Source organism: Tetrao urogallus (assembly GCF_951394365.1).
Source record: "Tetrao urogallus genome assembly, chromosome: 4".
In the NCBI taxonomy this organism is placed as follows: Eukaryota; Metazoa; Chordata; class Aves; order Galliformes; family Phasianidae; genus Tetrao; species Tetrao urogallus.
In genome coordinates, this window is record NC_136817.1 from 3,962,357 (window position 1) to 3,982,050 (window position 19,694).

A 19,694-nucleotide genomic window follows, 5' to 3' on the forward strand; every position below is an offset into this window, starting at 1 on the left:
ATAAACCAAACCTGATGTAACCTGCAGCTATATTGAGAATCGAATACAAGGCTTAACACCTGTAGCTCCCAATAGCAATACTTGGGTTACAACTTAGAAATTCACCTCCTCCATCCCTCACAGAATGTATGCATTTACATTAAATGAATAGAGAGTCTTAGTACAAAAAACCTGCAAGAACCAAACTACCAAATGTTCTGAAAAAGAATATGATGCTGCTGTGTATATAGACCTTTCCTTCTGTTTACTATCAATCATACTTGAGATCTATGCAGCCTTCTCCGTTGAACAAATTTTAGAGAGCTGATTTCAGTAAATAAATCATGAATTAGAATTTAATTCCAGATTTAACAGCCTCTTTATATGACAGTACCTCATCTACACGTTAAGGTTTTGCTTCACTCTTATTTGGAATTAGAAATAAAAAGCAATACCTGCAGAGCTTAATTAGCCTTTAAACATGTATCCAAAGAACCTAATGAGGCCAGTGAGTCTGAGAAAAAAAAAACACTCGCTGCACAAGACTAAGCACTCTGTTCCATTCTATAACTATTAATATTTTCAGAGTGAAAAAAGCCACCTTTAAGATCCTGCCACCCCCCCTTATACACAGTGAAGTTTTCTATTCTAGCCATGCAGTCAAAGAGACTGCACTTGGACTCTCTTCCTTGGAGACTAAGAAATTGCAACTGCAGAATTGCAATTCTGGCCAGGAAGAGCTTGGGCTTTGCTTGACAATTCCACCCCCGCCCAGAAGCAAGCTGAAAAAACCTGGTCTATCCATTGCCACATACCTTTTATGTCCAAAATGCAATCAATGAGGTTCTGAAATGATACACCGTCTCTGTAAGGTCTGATCATTTCTTCTTAGAAAGGCTGACAAAAGCCTATGTGCATCCATGGGCATTTCTGCACGAGGCATAAAAACAACCTATACATATTAACACAGCCTTTAATGTTCCCATTCTATGCAGTTACATCCTAATATTGTCCTTACAGCTACTGTAGGATACTAGATCTGACCAAGTAATTTACTGCCTAGTTCAAACTCTGATCTAGCTACTCTAGCTAATTAAAACAGACTATCCAGCTCCATTCTTTCACTTAACATGAAATTAACGAGGTGTCAGAAATTGAGTAGCAGGCATTTATAACTTACATAAACAGAGGTAAATCTGGATTAAAAGGATAAAAGGAAGTACATCTGCATTTTTATTTTCCTTATAAATAACTTTAAAATTTGCCAAAATAAAAGAGACAGTTTAGTCTTACATCTGTTATAGTGCTATGCTATTAAAAACAACACCCGTGATTACCACAAAACAGCAGTTATATAAAATTCTATTTATTACTGAATAGATTTCAACCACTACATAGCAGTCTCCAAAAAATTTTTATTAGTTAGCATCCTAAATTGGTAAAGTTATAAAAATAAACCATTATTTGATAATTGATTATTTTTTACCATACAGTTTTCTTCTTTGAAACAAAAAGAACATAGAAAAAATATTCTGTGGACATCCCACAAAGTATTAAACTCTGCTTTTGTTTCATTCTTGCAGAAAAAGATAACCATCTCCAAAATAAGCAAATATGGCCCAGGCAGCCTGTTCTTCCTCCCCTTAAACAGCAACATTCTATACACATTTATGGAAACTTAGTAAGGCCTGAACTGAGAAGGTTGGCTATCTGGAGGAGGTAGAGGAACTGGCATAAATGGATACAAGTTGTACATGTTTGGGTCTGTGCAAATCATATTTGGATTTGAAGGCGGATGGTGAAACTGATGCATCTCATTAATGGAACCAAACACTGGAGGAGGAAAGGGATACTGTTGCATCATTAGATGTTCTTTTCTATGAGGTTGTGGAAACGGTGGAGACTCCTGGTGTATCCTGCTGTCTGAAGAGTATGGATGTGGTGGTCTAGGAAACTGTGGGGGTCCTGATGGAGAAAAAAATGGATCCCCAGAGAATCTTTGGCCGTGGTATCCCCTTGAATAACTCGAAGCAGGCTGTAGCACTGATTGATGAAGTCCTTTATACTCACCTTAAAAATAAAACAAGAACACTTAATATTTTTGAAAGTTACAGTAGTCCTCACAAATCCTTCAAGGTTCTCTTTCGTCTTCAGAAATGAACACAGATAGGCAGCCTGTACTGAGAAATCCACAACTGGGTAGAGACGCATCTCCATTAAAATCATGCATAGAGCTGAAGTCAAGGAAAGAGTTACCTTCTCAAACATTACTGATAAATAAGATTAAAAAAAAGAATTACTGACAAGTTCACAGTTTAGTACCTCATCCTGATCAGCTAAATAAATACAGAAAGAATGATCCTGAGGGTTGCAAATACAGTCATTAAAAATGGACATTTCATGTTTTTTCCCCCACGTGCTTTCCTCCACATTATCAAGTGAATACTCAAACTGCAAGTATTTTGAAGCTTCAGTTTACAACAAGATTTACAAGTAGCACATTCTCAAACTGAAGATAAATCAGTAGTCCTTATTCCATCTTGAGATTTTCAGATTTTCCTTCTGCTGCAAAATGCTTCTTGTCTTTTCATTCTGCTGCAAACTGTTATAGCACTGCTTTTTGTCAGGCTAGACCAGGCTCTGAGCAACCTGATCTAGCTGCAGATGTCCCTGTTCACTGCAGAGGGTTTGGACTAGATGGCCTTTAAGGGTCTCTTCCAACTCAAATGATTCTTTTGATTCTATGATTCTATCACTTAACCAATATAAAGCATCTAAGTATAAAATTTTCAAGGATGTGAAAGGAAATATGTTAAATTAGAACACATTATGCATGTCAAAACCTACATGCCTGTAGCATTCTGTCCTTCTGCATAAAGTTATAGCTTAATACTAACTCCTTAAGTAAAATGTCAAAAGCTATCCTTACAACAATTTACTATTTAAAACATATCTAGGCAGACACATGTGGAGACAAAATCATTTACCACCATACATCAGGCCTTGCATCCCGCTTTCTGACCTGAGTTGGCGTTACAGCATAAAAGTCAAATTTAATGAAATTAACAAGTAAATTAATCTAGGGAAAAAAAAAAAAAAAGAACAGACTGTATGTTAAGCCAACTCATTTTCAGCATTTGTCTTTTAAAGAATTTTCTTCCTATTGAAAGAGTCAAGTAAGCATTTATTAAATGTTCATAATAAATGTACTGCTACTTGGTATTCCTGTTCTGTCTCCTCCTAATGAAGGCTCTAACAAGGAGCCAACATTAAGTTTTATGACAACACAACCAAGCTAAACTCCAGTTGTAACTGAGTTTATATTACAACTTGCCAGCTATCCTTGCAGCTGAATTCCACTGCCGTAAGTAAACTGCAGACAAGTTTTAAAGCACGTCATGTACAGAAAAACACAGCTAATCATAACCCATACTCCCTTGATATACTGAGACAGTTCCTCTTCTTGTGCTCTCACTCATGTAAGGTAGTACACTAACAGCCTCAGAAAGCCCTGGGCAAATGCAGCTCTGCAACCAATTTGCAAGATAGGAATGGTGAAAACTACACCAGATTCAATACAGAGAAGCAGAAACCAGGAGAGAAAATAACCATCAGCAACGAAGGGAACAAACTGTGCACAGAAGAAAGCAATTAACAAGGCAGCTGCTGACCTCCCAACTAAGGAGAAAAGGAATTCAGTGGAGGTGGACTGTCTAGCAGTTGTACAAAGGAAAAACAGCAGAATCCTGATGGCAGGAGTCAGTCTAAGAAATATCAGTGGGGAAAAGCACACCAGAAATGAAGCAATCAGAAGCAGTAAGCCCATGTATGAGCACAGCAGCAGAGAAGGAAGAAGGGAGATGATGTGGGTCAGCAGTATTTAAAAGGAGCAGTACTGAAAACGTAACAGAAGCAAATCAGTAAAGCTAAAGGAAAGAGCCATTTTTCAACCAAAAATGAAATCCATTAATATGTTTTTATCATTAGAGTTACATTAGAAAAGACACTGGAAAATGTGGTCACTGCAAACAGTGCAGCAGCAATTACAGCCCATTTGTCAACAGCTGGAGAAAGAAACATAGAGATGACTGTGCAATAAAATGTATGGTTTTTCATAGATAAGCTTCTAATAGCTTCCACTGCCTAATGACTATGACAAGTGAAAAGACAACTTATTTCTAAAGGAGAGGAATTAATTAAAAAAAAAAAAAAAAAGAACTTTTGTCAGGTAAAGGAAGAAATTCCCCATTGAAAGTTGTACCTGCTCCCTGAATCTCAAAAAAAAAAAAAAAAACCAAGATTCCTGTATATTCTCCTTGCATTCCAAGACTTAGGATGAACTTGGACCACAATGATCTCTGAAATAATTGCAATAATCTCTGCAATTTCCAAACTTCAAAAGGTGGTATCTGTTCTAAACCCTCACTGTCTTAGTTGATACTGTCTTTAAATCTCTGCTGACAACCTTCCTGCTCTGTACTGTTTCCCTTTGCCATGTTCAAAAAAATTAAGCAATATAGCCACAAATTCATAAATACAACAACTTTGAAAAGAATAGAAACATTGATTAGCTGCAGGAAAGCTCAATTTTTTTTAAGGCAGATAACACTATTTTTCAAACAGCATAAGAGATGAAAGCACTGCTCTATAGTATTCACTCACTTGTTGCATTTGTATCTGTTTTGACTTTCTTCCTTCCTTGACTCTGTGGCTTCTTCTTCTTTTGTTTTGCCTCTCTTTCTTTTTCATCATCACTGAAGTCCAAGGCCTAGTTAAAAAAAAAAGTAAAACAAATGTATATAAAACAAACAAACAAAAAAATGCAGATCATTTCAGATATCAAAATAAATCATTATATAGAAAATAATCCATCCTGCAGTCAGCTGAGAAGAATATTGCCAGTGCACTTTGATATTGTGCATTGAAAGAGCCACTGTATTCAGCTGGCTCCTTAACACAATCAGAAACTCAGCATTCCATAAATACTCAGAAGGCAGTTACACAATTCACAATTATACCTTGCAATTTTCTTAAAAAGCAGCAACATTCATACACTGAATACTTGTGGTTTTTATCATCTTGAATGAAAAGCAATCTAAAAAATGCAAACAATTTTTCGTGTGCTCCTTCCACAGCTTATTGCTGAAAGTGCAGTGAAAATTCTAGGAACATGCAGATAATTTAACAGAAATCTTGAAAAGATTCTATTGTACTCTTCAAAAGACATTCCAGCAAGTAAGGGATTTACATAGTTCTCACCAAAACTAAAGGGAAAAAAGCAGCAGCTGAGTGAATCTGGCTAGTAATTATTATTAAAAAGCTTGCAAAAGTGTACAAGTTCACCTAAGTGTGGTGTAGGTGAATTATGGGTTTCTGTAATAATTTATTTTATGACAGCTGTTAGATTTATGACTCAGTTAAATTTAACTTCATTAAAACCAACAAAATACAGATATACTGACTAATGATATTGTTCCTGTTAAACTTTCATAAACAACATTATTCCCAAAGAATTTTCAGGTGAGAAGAACATCATCATTTACAACAATCTCACTGCAACTTTGTTCCTTTCATGTGAGGGCTTGCTTCCTTTAGAGCAAGGACAAAGTTATTAATGTTAGGAAAGAACTCTGTCAGTAACTGAAGAGCTCTTTTTAGTGACTCAAGGGGGTAGGGGCTTATGCTTCTTACCCCCCCCTACTTCTGAAAAGAAGAACAAGCAGCAAAAATTATATATTGTTTTAGTTCATTCAGAGCAGACATAAAAAAAAATGGCACTGATACAGTGGTGAAAAAAGCTTCTTAGAAGTCAATTCTGAATATAACCATTTCCCCCTCTGCATAATTAGATTATACTCTACAAGAAATATAATGATATATACCATGCATCATGGAATCACAGAATGGCCAGGGTTGGAAGGGACCTCAAGGATCATGAAGCTCCAACCCCCTGCCACATGCAGGGTCACCAACCTCCACATTTCATAGCAGCCCAGACTGCCCAGGGCCCGATCCAACCTGGCCTTGAACACCTCCAGGGATGGACGGGGCATCCACAGCCTCTCTGGGCAGCTGTTCCAGCACCTCACCACTCTCTCTGTAAAATACTTCCCCGACATCCAACCTAAATCTTCCCTCCCTCAACTTCAAACCACTTATCTCCTCTTTCAAAGAGTTGATTCCCCTCCTGTTTGCAGGCTCCCTTTAGGTACTGCAGGCTGCAATGAGGTCACCCCGCAGCCTTCTTTTCTCCAGGCTGAACAAGCCCAGCTCCCTCAACCTGTCTTCATAGGGGTGCTCCAGTCCCCCGATCATCCTCGTGGCTCTCCTCTCCAACAGTGTTTGTTAACTTCTATTTTTTCTAAATAATGGAGTATACCATCCTTGAGTAGAACAGAAATAACAAGTAAGTACTTCGTGCTGCTAGCTGCTTTTTTGTTGGACATCCTATAGAAGCTACCTCAAAGACATCAGTTACCTACTCTTTCTGGCCTCACAGCAAATAGATCACACGCTATCATCCTCCCACCTCAAAGACGAGGCCTAGACAAACCATACTGAGTCTAGACTTCAACAAGCTGCTGAAGGAGGAATACTTAGTCCACACCTTAAAAAAGGTGCCAAGCATAAAAGGCCTAAAACACATTCATTTAAGACTTGTGCAAAAACAAACCTTCACAGCAACACAAAAAGAACCGACTCCAGCACTTACATGCAGCTCATGATGCGAGCCTGCCAGACAAGCTTTAGAATCAATTGGCAGCAGAAGGCTCTGAAAGAGTCTGGCTGTGTGAGACAATTTCAAGCATCAGTAGCATAAAATTTAATCTGCACCCTCGTCAACGTTTACTGTCTTGAAAGCAGAAGCTGCTTTCTACCATCTCATTAGCTGTCACAGTCTGCTTATCTTGCTGCAAACTGTAACTGCTAGGACTGCACAGAGTCTAAGGATTACAACATGTTAGATGTGTTTTCTACGAAACAGCACACATGGACAACAGCAGAACAAACAAAAAGGTGTCACAAAAAGCAACTAAGTTGCATATCCTCGCCATTACTGATTTCTTTCAAATCTTCTTCCTTTGCTCCTATAGTGAAGAACAATAAATAAAGCTCCCTCAGTACTTCCAAGTTCTAATGCTCAAAGAGACCAGTATTATCTTAATAAAAACATCTCCTAATAAATAAATACTAACTTCAGGAAAAGCAATGTATCCTTATCTGTAGAAGACTTGATTGTTTCACTATACATAGCCACATTTTTGAAGTTACTCAGGTACCCATAAATTCAAGCAAGCATTTACATACTGATCTCCTGAACAGCTTTAGAGGCATGACTAAGAAACAACAGAAGAAATCAAGGTGGTATTTCAAGATCCATTGTACATCATACTAGAAAAACCAACATTCTGGGATGTTGTGTGATGATGTATCAGTCTGTCATGTCTTCAAACGTTACAAAAGCTTGAAAGGCTTGAGCCACATCCCTCCTTCAAGCCAGAAAATCTGGCTTGAGATAAGGACTGTGAATGCAGCATTGGTTAGAATACTAAGAAAAAGACCCCACCCAGAAACACTAACAAATAAATCCTTTCCTATTTTAGAGTTTAGATTAAGAAGCTGATATCAAACAACTACAGTAACCATTCAAGCTTTCACTAATTACAGAAAAATCAGCTAGACAGATCTTTTCACAATACTGCTCAGGACAGCATTTTAGCTATTCTGGATATAGCAATCTGAAAGTGGAAACTGCAGGGTAAAACAGTGCAAGCTTTGAGCTAGAAAATCTCACAAAAACACACCAATATGTTCCTATTACAATAAAGAGCAGTCATGAGGAGTACAGTTTCAGTGGAATTAAGGAGCACTGGACAGAAAGCCTGAGTGTCACTAAAGAAAACTTTAAGAGATTCCACAGTAAGCAATGTCATACAACTGTCATGAGAAACCCTCACTTGTATGGAAGCAGCTTAAATCCCAGGAAGCTAGCCTAGCATTTTACAGTAAGAAACAGTAAAGAAACCTCATCAAGGAGCCATTCAAATAATGCAACAGAAGAGATGTTAAATTAAGAGATGAACATCCAACACTGCAGGGCACTAGGAGACCTTTACATACAGACAATTGTTTACTTGCAAGATCAAGCTGCAGTAAAAGAACAGCAAGTACAAGAACTCCCTAGCAGACATAAAAATATTAGGCAAGACAGAAGCACTGCTACTCAAAGTTGGTCATTTAGATTGACAAACATACTCCTGAAGAAATGGAGGTACTGAAAATACGTATTTTCAGTTCCAAAAAGCAAGTTAAAGAAGAGGACAAGATCTCTCTACAGCAATTGTTGGGCCTCTCTTACAAAAGCAGATTCCCTTAACAATGAAGGAAAGAACAAGCATTAGTTACTCTGCACAGAAATTTGTCTTTATTTTCTGCAATCAAAAACAATTAAAAAAAAAATGATAGTTACCTCAGGTGGTGGTTCCTGATCATTCTTCCAAGATGCATCTGACCCCTTTTCCCTAAAAGAAAAAAAAAAAAGACAATCATTTTATTTGTGAAGAAAGATTAACATACGTTAACTTAGAACTTTACTACATACACCACTTGAAAAACCCTCCTCTTCTGAGTGGACTGAACATATTACACAGCTAATATTAAGCTCTGACTTAGGTCAAACTTTCTTGCCCAACAACCAAAACTAATTTTGAAGTAGTACCAGTTATTTCCCCAACCACCACTTCAAGACAAAGGTGCCTTGAGTGAGAGCTAAAGGTGCTTACAGCAAGAGCAGGGTTGGTCTCTTCTCACCGGTGACAGGACAAGGGGAAATGGCCTCAAGTTGTGCCAGACTAAGTTTAGGTTGGATGTCAGGAAACACTTCTTTACAGAAAGGGTTGTGAAGCACTGGAATGGGCTCCCCAGGGAGGTGGTTGAGTCACCATCCCTGGATGTGGTGCTCAGGGACATCATTTATCAGAGAACTGTTACAGTTAGGGTAGGATGGTCAGGTTTTGTGGTTGGACTCAATGATCTTTAAGGTCTTTTCCAACCTGAGCAATGTTATGATTCTATGATTCTAAGAACTCCAATAAATAAAATTTAAATAACTTCTTTGACAAATAGCAACTTTGTGGAACAAGCTTAAATTATGCTGTTTAAGACTGCAGAACACACTCCTCCTAAATTTAATATATTTTGTTCTGAAACGTTGAGACAATCTTTATTTATGCAAAATACATAAAATCCTGAAATGGTGAAAATTATTACTTGCAAAATGGAACCAGACGTTTACAAGGTGTTCTATGTTATCAGCACTCTAATTGCCAAGGGTTATGTTAGAAACAATCAGGCGGCAGCAGCAAAGTACAGGGCAGCCAATGACACCAGGCAGCCTTGCGCCTCAAGCCCTAAAACTAAAGCTCAATCTTTATGCATCACTAGAAAACCAGAAAAACTGCACTTTCATCATCCCAGCAAATTCTGGAATGCAAACCATTTTCAAGTTTCATTAACAGGAACTGTTACAGGAAAGGCAGGATAATAAGAACTTTCTATATGATTAATTTCTTCTAGCTTGCAGATAACACTCTACTTAGGCAATAAACAACATTGCTTCTCCTCATTAAGAACAAGCTTCTTTGTTTCTCCTTCTCATCTTGTTATTTCAGGGTAATAAATGCCTTCCAGAAATACCAGAGCACACATAAAACTCCAAAACCTGTGATCATTAGGCACTATGCAAGACTCAGTTTTTGAAGTTAGTAGTCTTAAAACTTAAGCTGTCTGATGAACAATTATTTGAAGTCTGCCAAATCACCCTTCATTATTCCACCAAAATAAACATTTTTCATGCTTTATTTAATTACCTCTTGCAAATAATAGCATATCTTAGATTTCTGAATTCAGATATTTTCAAGATCTGAAAGCCTAAAAGGTGGCTCAGAGGAATCATGGAAATACATGAGCCTGCTTAGAATTATTCCATGCTTCAGGCAATGCAGGCAAAAACCCACCGTTTTGAGCAACGTATTACGTTGCATTCAAGAAGTTTTAAACTACCCACTGAATAATGGCACTTCCATCTATTTCACTTGAAGTGTAAGGCTTATTCATGTCAATACAACTTTGTGCAACGCAAGCAAATAGCACGCCAGATCTCAAAAATGCTTCAAACGCAAGGTGTATTTCAGATCTCAATCCTGTTTACTTCTCTTTTCAAGATACCACAGTTTTAGGTAGCATTTTAAAAACTTCAGGCTCATCCACAGAGTCCAGAAAACTAACAAAAAGCAGACATCCAAGTCACCAAATTCGCAGTCTATTAAGGTTCAAAAGCCCTACTGCGTGTGTGGCATTGACTGAAGCTCAACTTTCCTATGGTGTCATCTTGGTTTCTTTATGCAGATACAGTAGCAGACATAAGACATGAAAATTGTTCATCGTTTTCCACTTGACATGACCAACCCTACCTGCCTTGTGAAAAGGTAGCTTCAACAAGAGATATCAATTATGTCACAAAAGCTTAAGAACCTTCCCTGAGAAAAATGAGGAATTACAGAAAAACAATAATCCATGAAGTACAATACTGCAGACTACTAGTGACACTACTCATTTTTAATGCAAGGCAAGAAACAAAGTCTGGTACATTGTTCAGTTGCCAATGAGATGTGGAAGTGCAAAAACTCTTAGCTAGTGTTCAATTTTGTACCATACATGAGAGAAAAGTTCTACTGAAAGACAAACAGCTCCCAAAACTACTTGCAAAGCATGCAAACTAAAACACAAGTCAGCCATCTCACACACTGAGTATGGACTTCAGTTATAGATGCAGAAAGCAGATGCCTCAAGTGTGTGCAGTTACTGTGCTAAGCAACAAAGTTTAGCAGCACAAATCAAACACCAGCTGGCACCCAAAAGCTGCAGAAAAAGCAAAGCAGCAGCACAGTGATACTGTATTTTTAGTGGTACTCACTAAAAGGGAAAAAATAAAGTTTAAACACCTGTTGCTTCCCCAGGGAAAAATAAAAAGAAAAAAAAGACTCCTGCAGATACTCAAGGCGCAACTAACGCAGACAACAAGCATTACTTTTTTCTTTTTATGAAGTAAGAGGTCAGATGAGAAATAATATTAAGAGACTAAGTCACGTGTGACAGACTTCCAAAGTATAGCTGTTTCAGGCAATTCATCAATAATTAAGGTAATTAATGTTCAGCAGTCCACTATTACACCTTATTTCTTAATCCTTACCTTTCAGTCTTTTATCATTTGAACGGCAACAAGTCCTGTTATTATACAGTCAGTGGATAAAAGAAGAGCAACCGACAACATCTACCTGAATTTGTGCAAAGCATTTAACACTGTCCCACATGACATCCTGGTCACCAAATTGGAGAAAAATGGATTTGATGGATAGAACAATTACTGGATAAGAAATTGGTCGGATGGTCACACTCAGTGTTGTGATCAATGGCTCGAAGTCCAACTCAACACTGGTGATGAGTGGCATTTCTCACGGATCGATGTTACTTAACATCTTTGTAGGCAACATGCACAGTGAGATCAAATGCACCCTCAGCAGGTTTGCAGATGGCACCAAGCTGGGTGTAGTTGACACACTAGAGGGAATGGATGCTATTAGAGAGACCTGGACAGGCTGGAGAGGTGGGCCCATGCCAACCTCATGAAGCTCAACATGGACAAGCGCAAGGTCCTGCACCTGGGTAGGGACAACCCCAAGCACAGATAAAGGTTGGGTAGAGAATGGCTTGAGAGCAGCCTTGACATGGTTGCAGTGTGTGCTTGCAGCCCAAAAGGTTAACTGAATTCTGAGTTACATCAAGAGAAGATGACTAGCTGGTCAAGGGAGATGATTCTGCCCCTCTGCTCTGCTTTAGTGAGACCTCCCACCCAGAGTACCTCTTCCAGTTCTCAAGTCCCTAAAACAAGGAGGACATGGAGACGTTGGAGTGGGTCCAAAGTAGGGCCACAAAGATGATCAGAGGGCTGGAACACCTCTGTTATGGGGACAGGCTAAGAGAGCTGGAGGTCTTCAGTCTGGAGAAGAGAAGGCTCAAAGGAGACCCTTATAGAAGCCTTCTAGTACCTGAAGGGGGTCTACAGGAAAGCCAGGGAGGGACTTTTTATAAGAGCATATACCAACAGGATGAGGGGAAACAGCTTTAAATGGAAGAAGATAAATTCAGACTAGATATTAGGAAGAAATCTATATGTGGGTGGTGAGAAACTGGAATAGGTTGCCCAATCAGGTTGTGGATGCCTCTCCCTGCATGGGGCTGTGAGCAACCTGATCTTGTGGGAGGTGCAAGTGCCTACAGCAGGGCTTGGACTAAGCAATATTAAAGGGCACTTCCCAACCCAAACCACTGAATAATTCTATTTTCCTCAGGCAGGCAAACACTAGTGGTTTTAAGTTGAGGGAAGGAAGATTTAGGTTGGATGTCAGGGGGAAGTTCTTTACAGAGAGAGTGGTGAGGTGCTGGAACAGCTGCCCAGAGAGGCTGTGAATGCCCCGTCCATCCCTGGAGGTGTTCAAGGCCGCGTTGGATGGGGCCCTGGGCAGCCTGGGCTGGTATGAAATTTAGAGGTTGGTGGCCCTGCCTGTGGCAGGGGGTTGGAGATTCATCATCCTTGAGGTCCCTTCCAACCCTGGCCATTCTGTGATTCTGTGATATTGAAAAGTTTCTGATCATCATCTCCCCAACGAAAAACACCACCAAACTGAAGCAAGTCATTTCCATACAGAACTGTTCTTGTCCACCTGCTTAAGACATTTTTTATTTTTATTTTTTTAAATTATTAAGTTTCAGTTCTGGCCTTGTAATTGAAAATAGTAAATACCAGCTTGTTCAGAATTCACACAAGTTTATAGAAAGGATTAAACCACATTAAGCTACAAAACTTCTTAACAACAAAATGCAAGACAGTTCATCTTGCCAAATTCATCCAGAGGGTGCAGGTATGAAACTATTTTTTTGTTCTTGTACAAAATAACCTAATTTTGGTTATGGTATTTGTTAAAAAAAAAATAATTAAACTTAAGTATTAAATTGAATGAAAATCTATCAAACCTCATTAACTGTAGTGCTTTAGAAGCTTGCAGTTGTTCTGTACTTTTCTGAAAATCAGAACTGTACAATCCTGTTATTACAACACAGTTGAGAATAACCAGAAATGTTAGCAGAGTCCTGTAGTTTCTCACTCAAGCCTAACTTTAATTCATAATTCTCAGCTATGTAAAGTAACACATTAAAGAAATGCATCATAAGCAGATTAGAAAAGTAGGACTCACTGTTGTAGTTTCTCTGCAAATATGTACTGGGTGAAGTCCTCCACTGATGGAGCAAAGTACATGATGTCTTGCACATTAATACCTTTTGCTTTAACATGTTCAGAGCTGTTAAACCTTAACACGTAAAAGGGATGCTGAACAGGACCAAACACCTCAAAGACCTGAAACACAAAATTTAAGTAAATGACCACGTTAGATGCTCACCTCACTGTACACAACCCCAAATCTTTAAGACACTTTGTATTTAGGAATTTGGAGGTGTTTTTAAATTGCAGCAAATGAAGTTACCTTCATGTCATACCCTTATTACTGCTCTTTTTTTGGCAATGTGTTTCCCTAGCTACTGTAAGTCATAAGTTTTTTCATGTTGATTTCACCTTCATCCATTCAAATGCACTGCCTTCAATGTCAACTTCCTTTACTTCAGTCACCATTACCTTCGTTAGTCCCCTGATTTTCTCTCTCTATTTTGCTTTCAAATCTGAACAGCTCAATAATCTCCTGATTGTTTATTTCTAAAATTTCCTTTCTACAAGATGCCTTTTTGTTAGTTCCAATGTCCATTCTGTCACTCCACGGAGAGAATTCTGACTGATACTGCATTGAACAGCTGCAATTTCATGCTAGATTTTTCTGTATTCCACTCAAATCTAGCACAGACAGATGTTATGGCAGTGATAGTTCCACACGATGGCTTTCTTTCTACAGAAAATATACAAAATTCAAAGCAACGCTGTTCCCTGCATTCTTCATCACAGTCACATAAAGCACACGTGGGCCTAAGACTACAACATCAGAGCACAGCTACGCAGACATTCCCCACATTTCCTAAAAGTCAACAGAAATTCTCCTGGCAATAAAAGAACACAGCTTATTATTGAAGATATCTAATACCTGAAAGCAACCACAAGCACATTCATCAAATGGCAGAAATTCAACACACCGTAATTCCAGAGGGATGCAATTAACTCCAAGATGGAATTCTTGAAATTAAGAAACCTAAATGATGCTAACAAGAGTCAAAACCACAAGGAAAAGTCGTGTATCAAGGAAGCATTACATTTAGATGACTTGGACAGTATATTATGTTGAAACATAATAGCTTGTAACACTAGAATAAAAGGTCAACATGCTTTACACACACATACCTTTCCTGCTGCTTGTCGATCTTCTTTAAAAATTATGCTTTCCTCATTTATTGGAGGTAGGCCTCTCAGAGATTCAACTATTACTAAAATAGAAAACAAAACCAAATAGAACTTTAAGTTGCAACAGCAGTATGAGTTAACTGCAGGGAAATAAAACAAATCACACAATAATTTTCAAAGCAAACACAGAGAATCAGCAAATGGCCTGGGCTGAAAAGGACCACAGTGCTCATTTAGTTTCAACCCCCTGCTGGGTGCAGGGTCCCCAACCCCCAGACCAGGCTGCCCAGAGCCACATCCAGCCTGGCCTTGAATGCCTGCAGGGATGGGGCACCCAAAACCACCCGTTCCAGTGTGTCACCACCCTCTGTGTGAAAAACATCTGCGCTTCTCCTAGAAATTCTCGTCCACACACTAAAATACTTACAATCATTAAGTCCTTCCCCTGTGATGGCGTGACAAAGTTTGCAGAATTACTGCTCTCAAGAGATGAAGAGACTTCCTTTTTGCACCTAACACTTACGTAAAATACTGTTGCAGTTCCCCGGGTTGTTTCTTAGCTGAGTGCACAGCAATTTTAAGTTTTCTTCTGCCCCCTTAGTATTCCACAATAAATTCTCCCCAGAAAAGAGAATCGAAATAGCTGTTTATCCTCTTAGTAACTAACAGAAAGCAGGCAAGAACACAAAAGATGCCCAGCAGACCAGTCACAGTAGCATTATTTATGTGTGCAGGCACATAGTTTGAAGTTTCTGCACTTCCAGGTCACATAATAGATCCATACTACATTTGGGCCCAATTCATGATAAATGATGGTGTAAGCAGCCAGATGGTGCAGGTTGTTTCAGTACCTCCAAAAATGAAACATCTGCGAGACTTGAACACTTACAAAGAGACACAGAAGTAAACACTTCATGTATTAAATAATTTGATACATAGGCTATGAATGAATTTCTTTTTTCTGTTTTCCAGACTCAAAGGGCCCATTCTTTAAAGAAACTTTTAGAATCATTTACTCTCACCTGTTTTCTCCTTATTTCTATTGCATTAGGCAACAGAAATATTCAGTCTTGACTTTCAGCAGGAACTAAACTTAAAGATGTCAAGAGAAACAGCAGCATTAAACTCAATTCTGATTCTGAAGGTAATCTTCTCCACCCTAAAACATAATGCTCAATTAAGCATTATCCATGCCTCCCAATCAAAGTCATTCAAGCACTGTCAACATAAGACTTTATCAAAAGCTAATAAAATTCTCTCTTCTAAACTTACATAATAGAATTTACAAGAATTAAATGCTTCTCCAAGCTACGCTCTTCAAGCTTTGCTCTAATTTAAGTTTGCACACGTCTTGTGATGTGCCAAGCAACAGCGCTACACACTTAATAGTTCAGTGAATTTAGGCAGCGAGGGAAATAAACAGTGGAAGAACTGGATGTGTTGCTTAATCCCCACTGGGAATATACCTGAGCAATAGTTCAGCAACACAGACTCATAGAATTGTTTGGGTTGGAAGGCCCTTTAAGATCACCTAGTTCCAAACCTCTGCTATAGGCAGGGCCATCTCCCACTAGACCAGGTTGCTCACAGCCCCATCCACAGCCTGGCTTTGAATGCTTCCAGGGAGAAAGCATCCTAAACCTCACTGGGCAACCTGCTCCAGTGTCTCAGCACCCTCACAGTAAGGCATTTCTTCTTAATATCTATTTAAAATACATCTTCTTCCAGTTCAAACCTATTTACCCTGTTATTATCTGTACTTGCAAGAAGTTTCTCCCCAACTTTCCTAACTATTGTTTCAGCAGAAAGCCATCTTTAGTATGAACGAGAAAGAACAAGTAGAAAAACAGGACAATCAATGAAGAAACCACCACCTTCAGCCAGCCTCTAGTACATGAATGAGATTAATCCTAAACCAGTGCAGCAGAAAATTGTTGTCAAGGAATTGCTTTTATTACCTAGAGTCTTTTATGATAAAAGGAATTTTAACAGCAAACGTTATTTACTTCAATTTGTTTGTTTCCTACTCAATATAAATGCACTGTTTTTAAACTTACTTCATAAGCAAATTGCTTTAAAAGCAATTCAAACAGCACAGAGCACTTCAAGTAAGTTTAACACAAATAACAGTATAGAAGTTTCAACAATATCAACTTTTGCAAATCTTATTTCACATGCCACATAAAGGCCATCCAGCTGAAAGTACTTGTCTTTACATCTGTTCTCATTCAGAAATCTGCTGCCCCTTTCCTGAATAGGGGCATAGAATCAACAGAAAGGTTTAGCAGTGCTGTGAAGCACAACGCAGCTGTGCTGAAACTTTGGGGTGAGGGTTCACAAACAACTTATGTAAAGATATATTAGAAATATTTTAATTATTAAAAAAAAAAAAAACACCATTTATTTCAACATATCTTGCCTACCTAGCTGCTCAATGATACTGGAAACTGTCCCAAAAGGCTTCAGTTCAACATTATCAGGCAGAATTACAGTTAAATCTTCAACAGGAGGCAGTTCCTGAAAATATCAAGTCATTATTCAGTACAAAGCCACACATTCACCACTGAAATAGAGAAAGAGAACACATTTTAAACTATTAACCACATACTGGATGTCTGAACTAGTGCTAAAGTGTGCATTTAATCACTGTTGTTTTTTTTTTCTTCCTGACAATTTAAAAATACATAAATCACTTGAAGTTGAGTTACTAGATTAGAGTTTAAAAAGACACCACTTCTTACTTACATCAAGGGGCAACTCATCTTTTGTTCTAACGCAGTACGTTCTGTTATCCTTCTCATTTGGGTGATCATCGTCATCAGACACCGCCGAAGGAGAACATGAAGAGGACGACGTAGTTGACGAACTATCCGAATCTGTGTCACTGAATAAAAGAAAAAAAGAGTTAAAATACAGACCCCTACATTAACGTGCTGCTAGACTACGCTTTGTGCAACTAGCTTTGGACAGCACACGTTTTCTTAAATACATCCAGCACACAGAAGAGATCTTCCCCTCATCCTAACAAAGTCACCGGACGAGACCATAGAAAAGCATCACCCTGTCCAAACTCACCTCTCCGAGTCCGAGGTGGCAGCGTGCGGCTCGCTGCGAGCCTCCGCGGGCGGCGGCGTGCCAGAGCGCGCCCCCTCAGCCGAAGGCGCCCCCTCAGCCGAAGGCGCCCCCTCAGCCGAAGGCGCCCCCTCAGCCGAAGGCGCCCCCTCAGCCGAAGGCGCCCCCTCAGCCGAAGGCGCCCCCTCAGCCGAAGGCGCCCCCTCAGCCGAAGGCGCCCCCTCAGCCGAAGGCGCCCCCTCAGCCGAAGGCGCCCCCTCAGCCGAAGGCGCCCCCTCAGCCGAAGGCGCCCCCTCAGCCGAAGGCGCCCCCTCAGCCGAAGGCGCCCCCTCAGCCGAAGGCGCCCCCTCAGCCGAAGGCGCCCCCTCAGCCGAAGGCGCCCCCTCAGCCGAAGGCGCCCCCTCAGCCGAAGGCGCCCCCTCAGCCGAAGGCGCCCCCTCAGCCGAAGGCGCCCCCTCAGCCGAAGGCGCCCCCTCAGCCGAAGGCGCCCCCTCTGCCGAAGGCGCCCCCTCTGCCGAAGGCGCCCCCTCTGCCGAAGGCGCCCCCTCTGCCGAAGGCGCCCCCTCTGCCGAAGGCGCCTCGGCGGCAGAGCCGGCCTCCACCGTCAGGGTCTGCAGCCGCACCACCACCTCCTGCTGCTCCGCCATTACCGCCATTATCCCGTGCGGCTTCCGGCCGGTAAGGGGCAGGGCGCATGCGCAGGAAGCGTGCGCGCCTTCGCTTCCCTTTAAGGGCTGGTGTAAAAGGTGCCGAGTTTTCAATTAAATTTACTTAAATGTGGCTGGTAAATTCCGCGATTAGATTGAAGGCGCTAAGGTATTCGCCTGCGTGAGGCTTCTCCAAAAGGCAATGCTGGCGTTCCTCTGCATGGGAGCTCCCTGTGGGCTGTAAGATGTCGTGGTGCTGACAGCTTACAGAAGGCATGCATGTGATTCTAAGTAAAAACAAAAAAAAAAAACAAAAAAACTTACTAAAAGTTAACAATCTCAAACTATTATAACATCCAGCTCTATATTAGCAACCCTATAATTGTATCTACCTCCACAACACCGAACTTTAACATGATCAAAACGTTCCTCACCACATAAAGGCTTCTGTTATAGGTTTGCCATAAATGCCACTGTTCTGGTGTCCATCAGGTGCCTCACACAACTTGCCAGGGGTCACTTTTTGACATGCAATGATCCGGCAAAGAAGCAGCTTTCCTGTAGGAAAGAAAGAAGAAATTCCTTCTGCCCTCACCAAGCTTAAGAGAGAGCTACTGAGGGCTCTCCCCTATGACAGTGACTGAGGAGATAAAATACATGCCTTACATTGAACATCCATGGAAAATAATAATAATAATAATAATAATAATAATAATAATAATAATAATAATAGCAACCTGAAAAAACTGCTGTGGTCTGGCTCCCAAACAGAGTGTTTTCACTCCCAGTGAATGAATGAATGGCAGAGTGCAAAATTATTCTAAAGGGGAAAAATCATAAGTAAAAACTTAAGATACTACATGGAGAGAGCACAAAAAACAACAACAGCAAAACACCAGGGATTCGAATGATGGTGAGAGGCAGAGGAGGGAGCAGTATGTTTCCCAATTCGGAAATTCCATGCAATGAACTTCCCCTCCAGCTCCATATAGAGTGTACTCAAACACTTGCTTCTCCTTCAGACTGTCTGAGCAATGTTTAATAAAGAGTCAGAAGTGTGCTTCACAAATACAGCAGGCAGGCTAAAGTAAGCAACTGCCAGAAAATAGATCTCTTTTTCTGATTGTTCCATTCTTTATTCACGATGTGTAAGACCAGATGCTACGTGAGATTAGTAGGAAAATTAAGCATCTATACAAAAGCGTGTTTTTATTTACAGCTACCTAAAATAAATATATAGGCTAAGCAGGATAGACATACTGAGAACAGTTTCCACAAGAAGTTTAACATCACAAGCACCTAGCATTTTTTGTACTGTATGAAGTGAGGAGCACGTATAAAGTATAAACAACAGGCAGATATAAACTCTGCCATTGCACAATTACTCAGAACACCTTGGTTAGGAATTGTAACGCTATAATGGGATGGAAAGCACTGCAATAGTAGCAGGATGGCAAAGCCATCAGTTGCAGCAAATAAGAAGCCCAAATGCAGCAGCCATGAATGCAGAAATAAAGGAAAAGAGCTACTAACCT

At 40.0% G+C, this 19,694-nt stretch overlaps 1 protein-coding gene across 1 annotated transcript; it reads right to left on the reverse strand.

Annotated features, from left to right (window-relative positions):
* Positions 1–1,657: 1,657 nt before the first annotated feature.
* NAF1 (nuclear assembly factor 1 ribonucleoprotein) lies at positions 1,658–18,168 on the reverse strand (the record flags this gene model as incomplete). Its single annotated transcript, XM_079534644.1, has 8 exons — positions 1,658–2,049; positions 4,642–4,747; positions 8,450–8,501; positions 13,293–13,453; positions 14,441–14,523; positions 16,864–16,957; positions 17,186–17,324; positions 17,516–18,168. The coding sequence occupies 8 exons, from the start codon at positions 18,166–18,168 to the stop codon at positions 1,658–1,660; spliced, it is 1,680 nt and encodes a 559-aa protein (XP_079390770.1).
* Between the last annotated feature and the right edge of the window lie 1,526 nt (positions 18,169–19,694).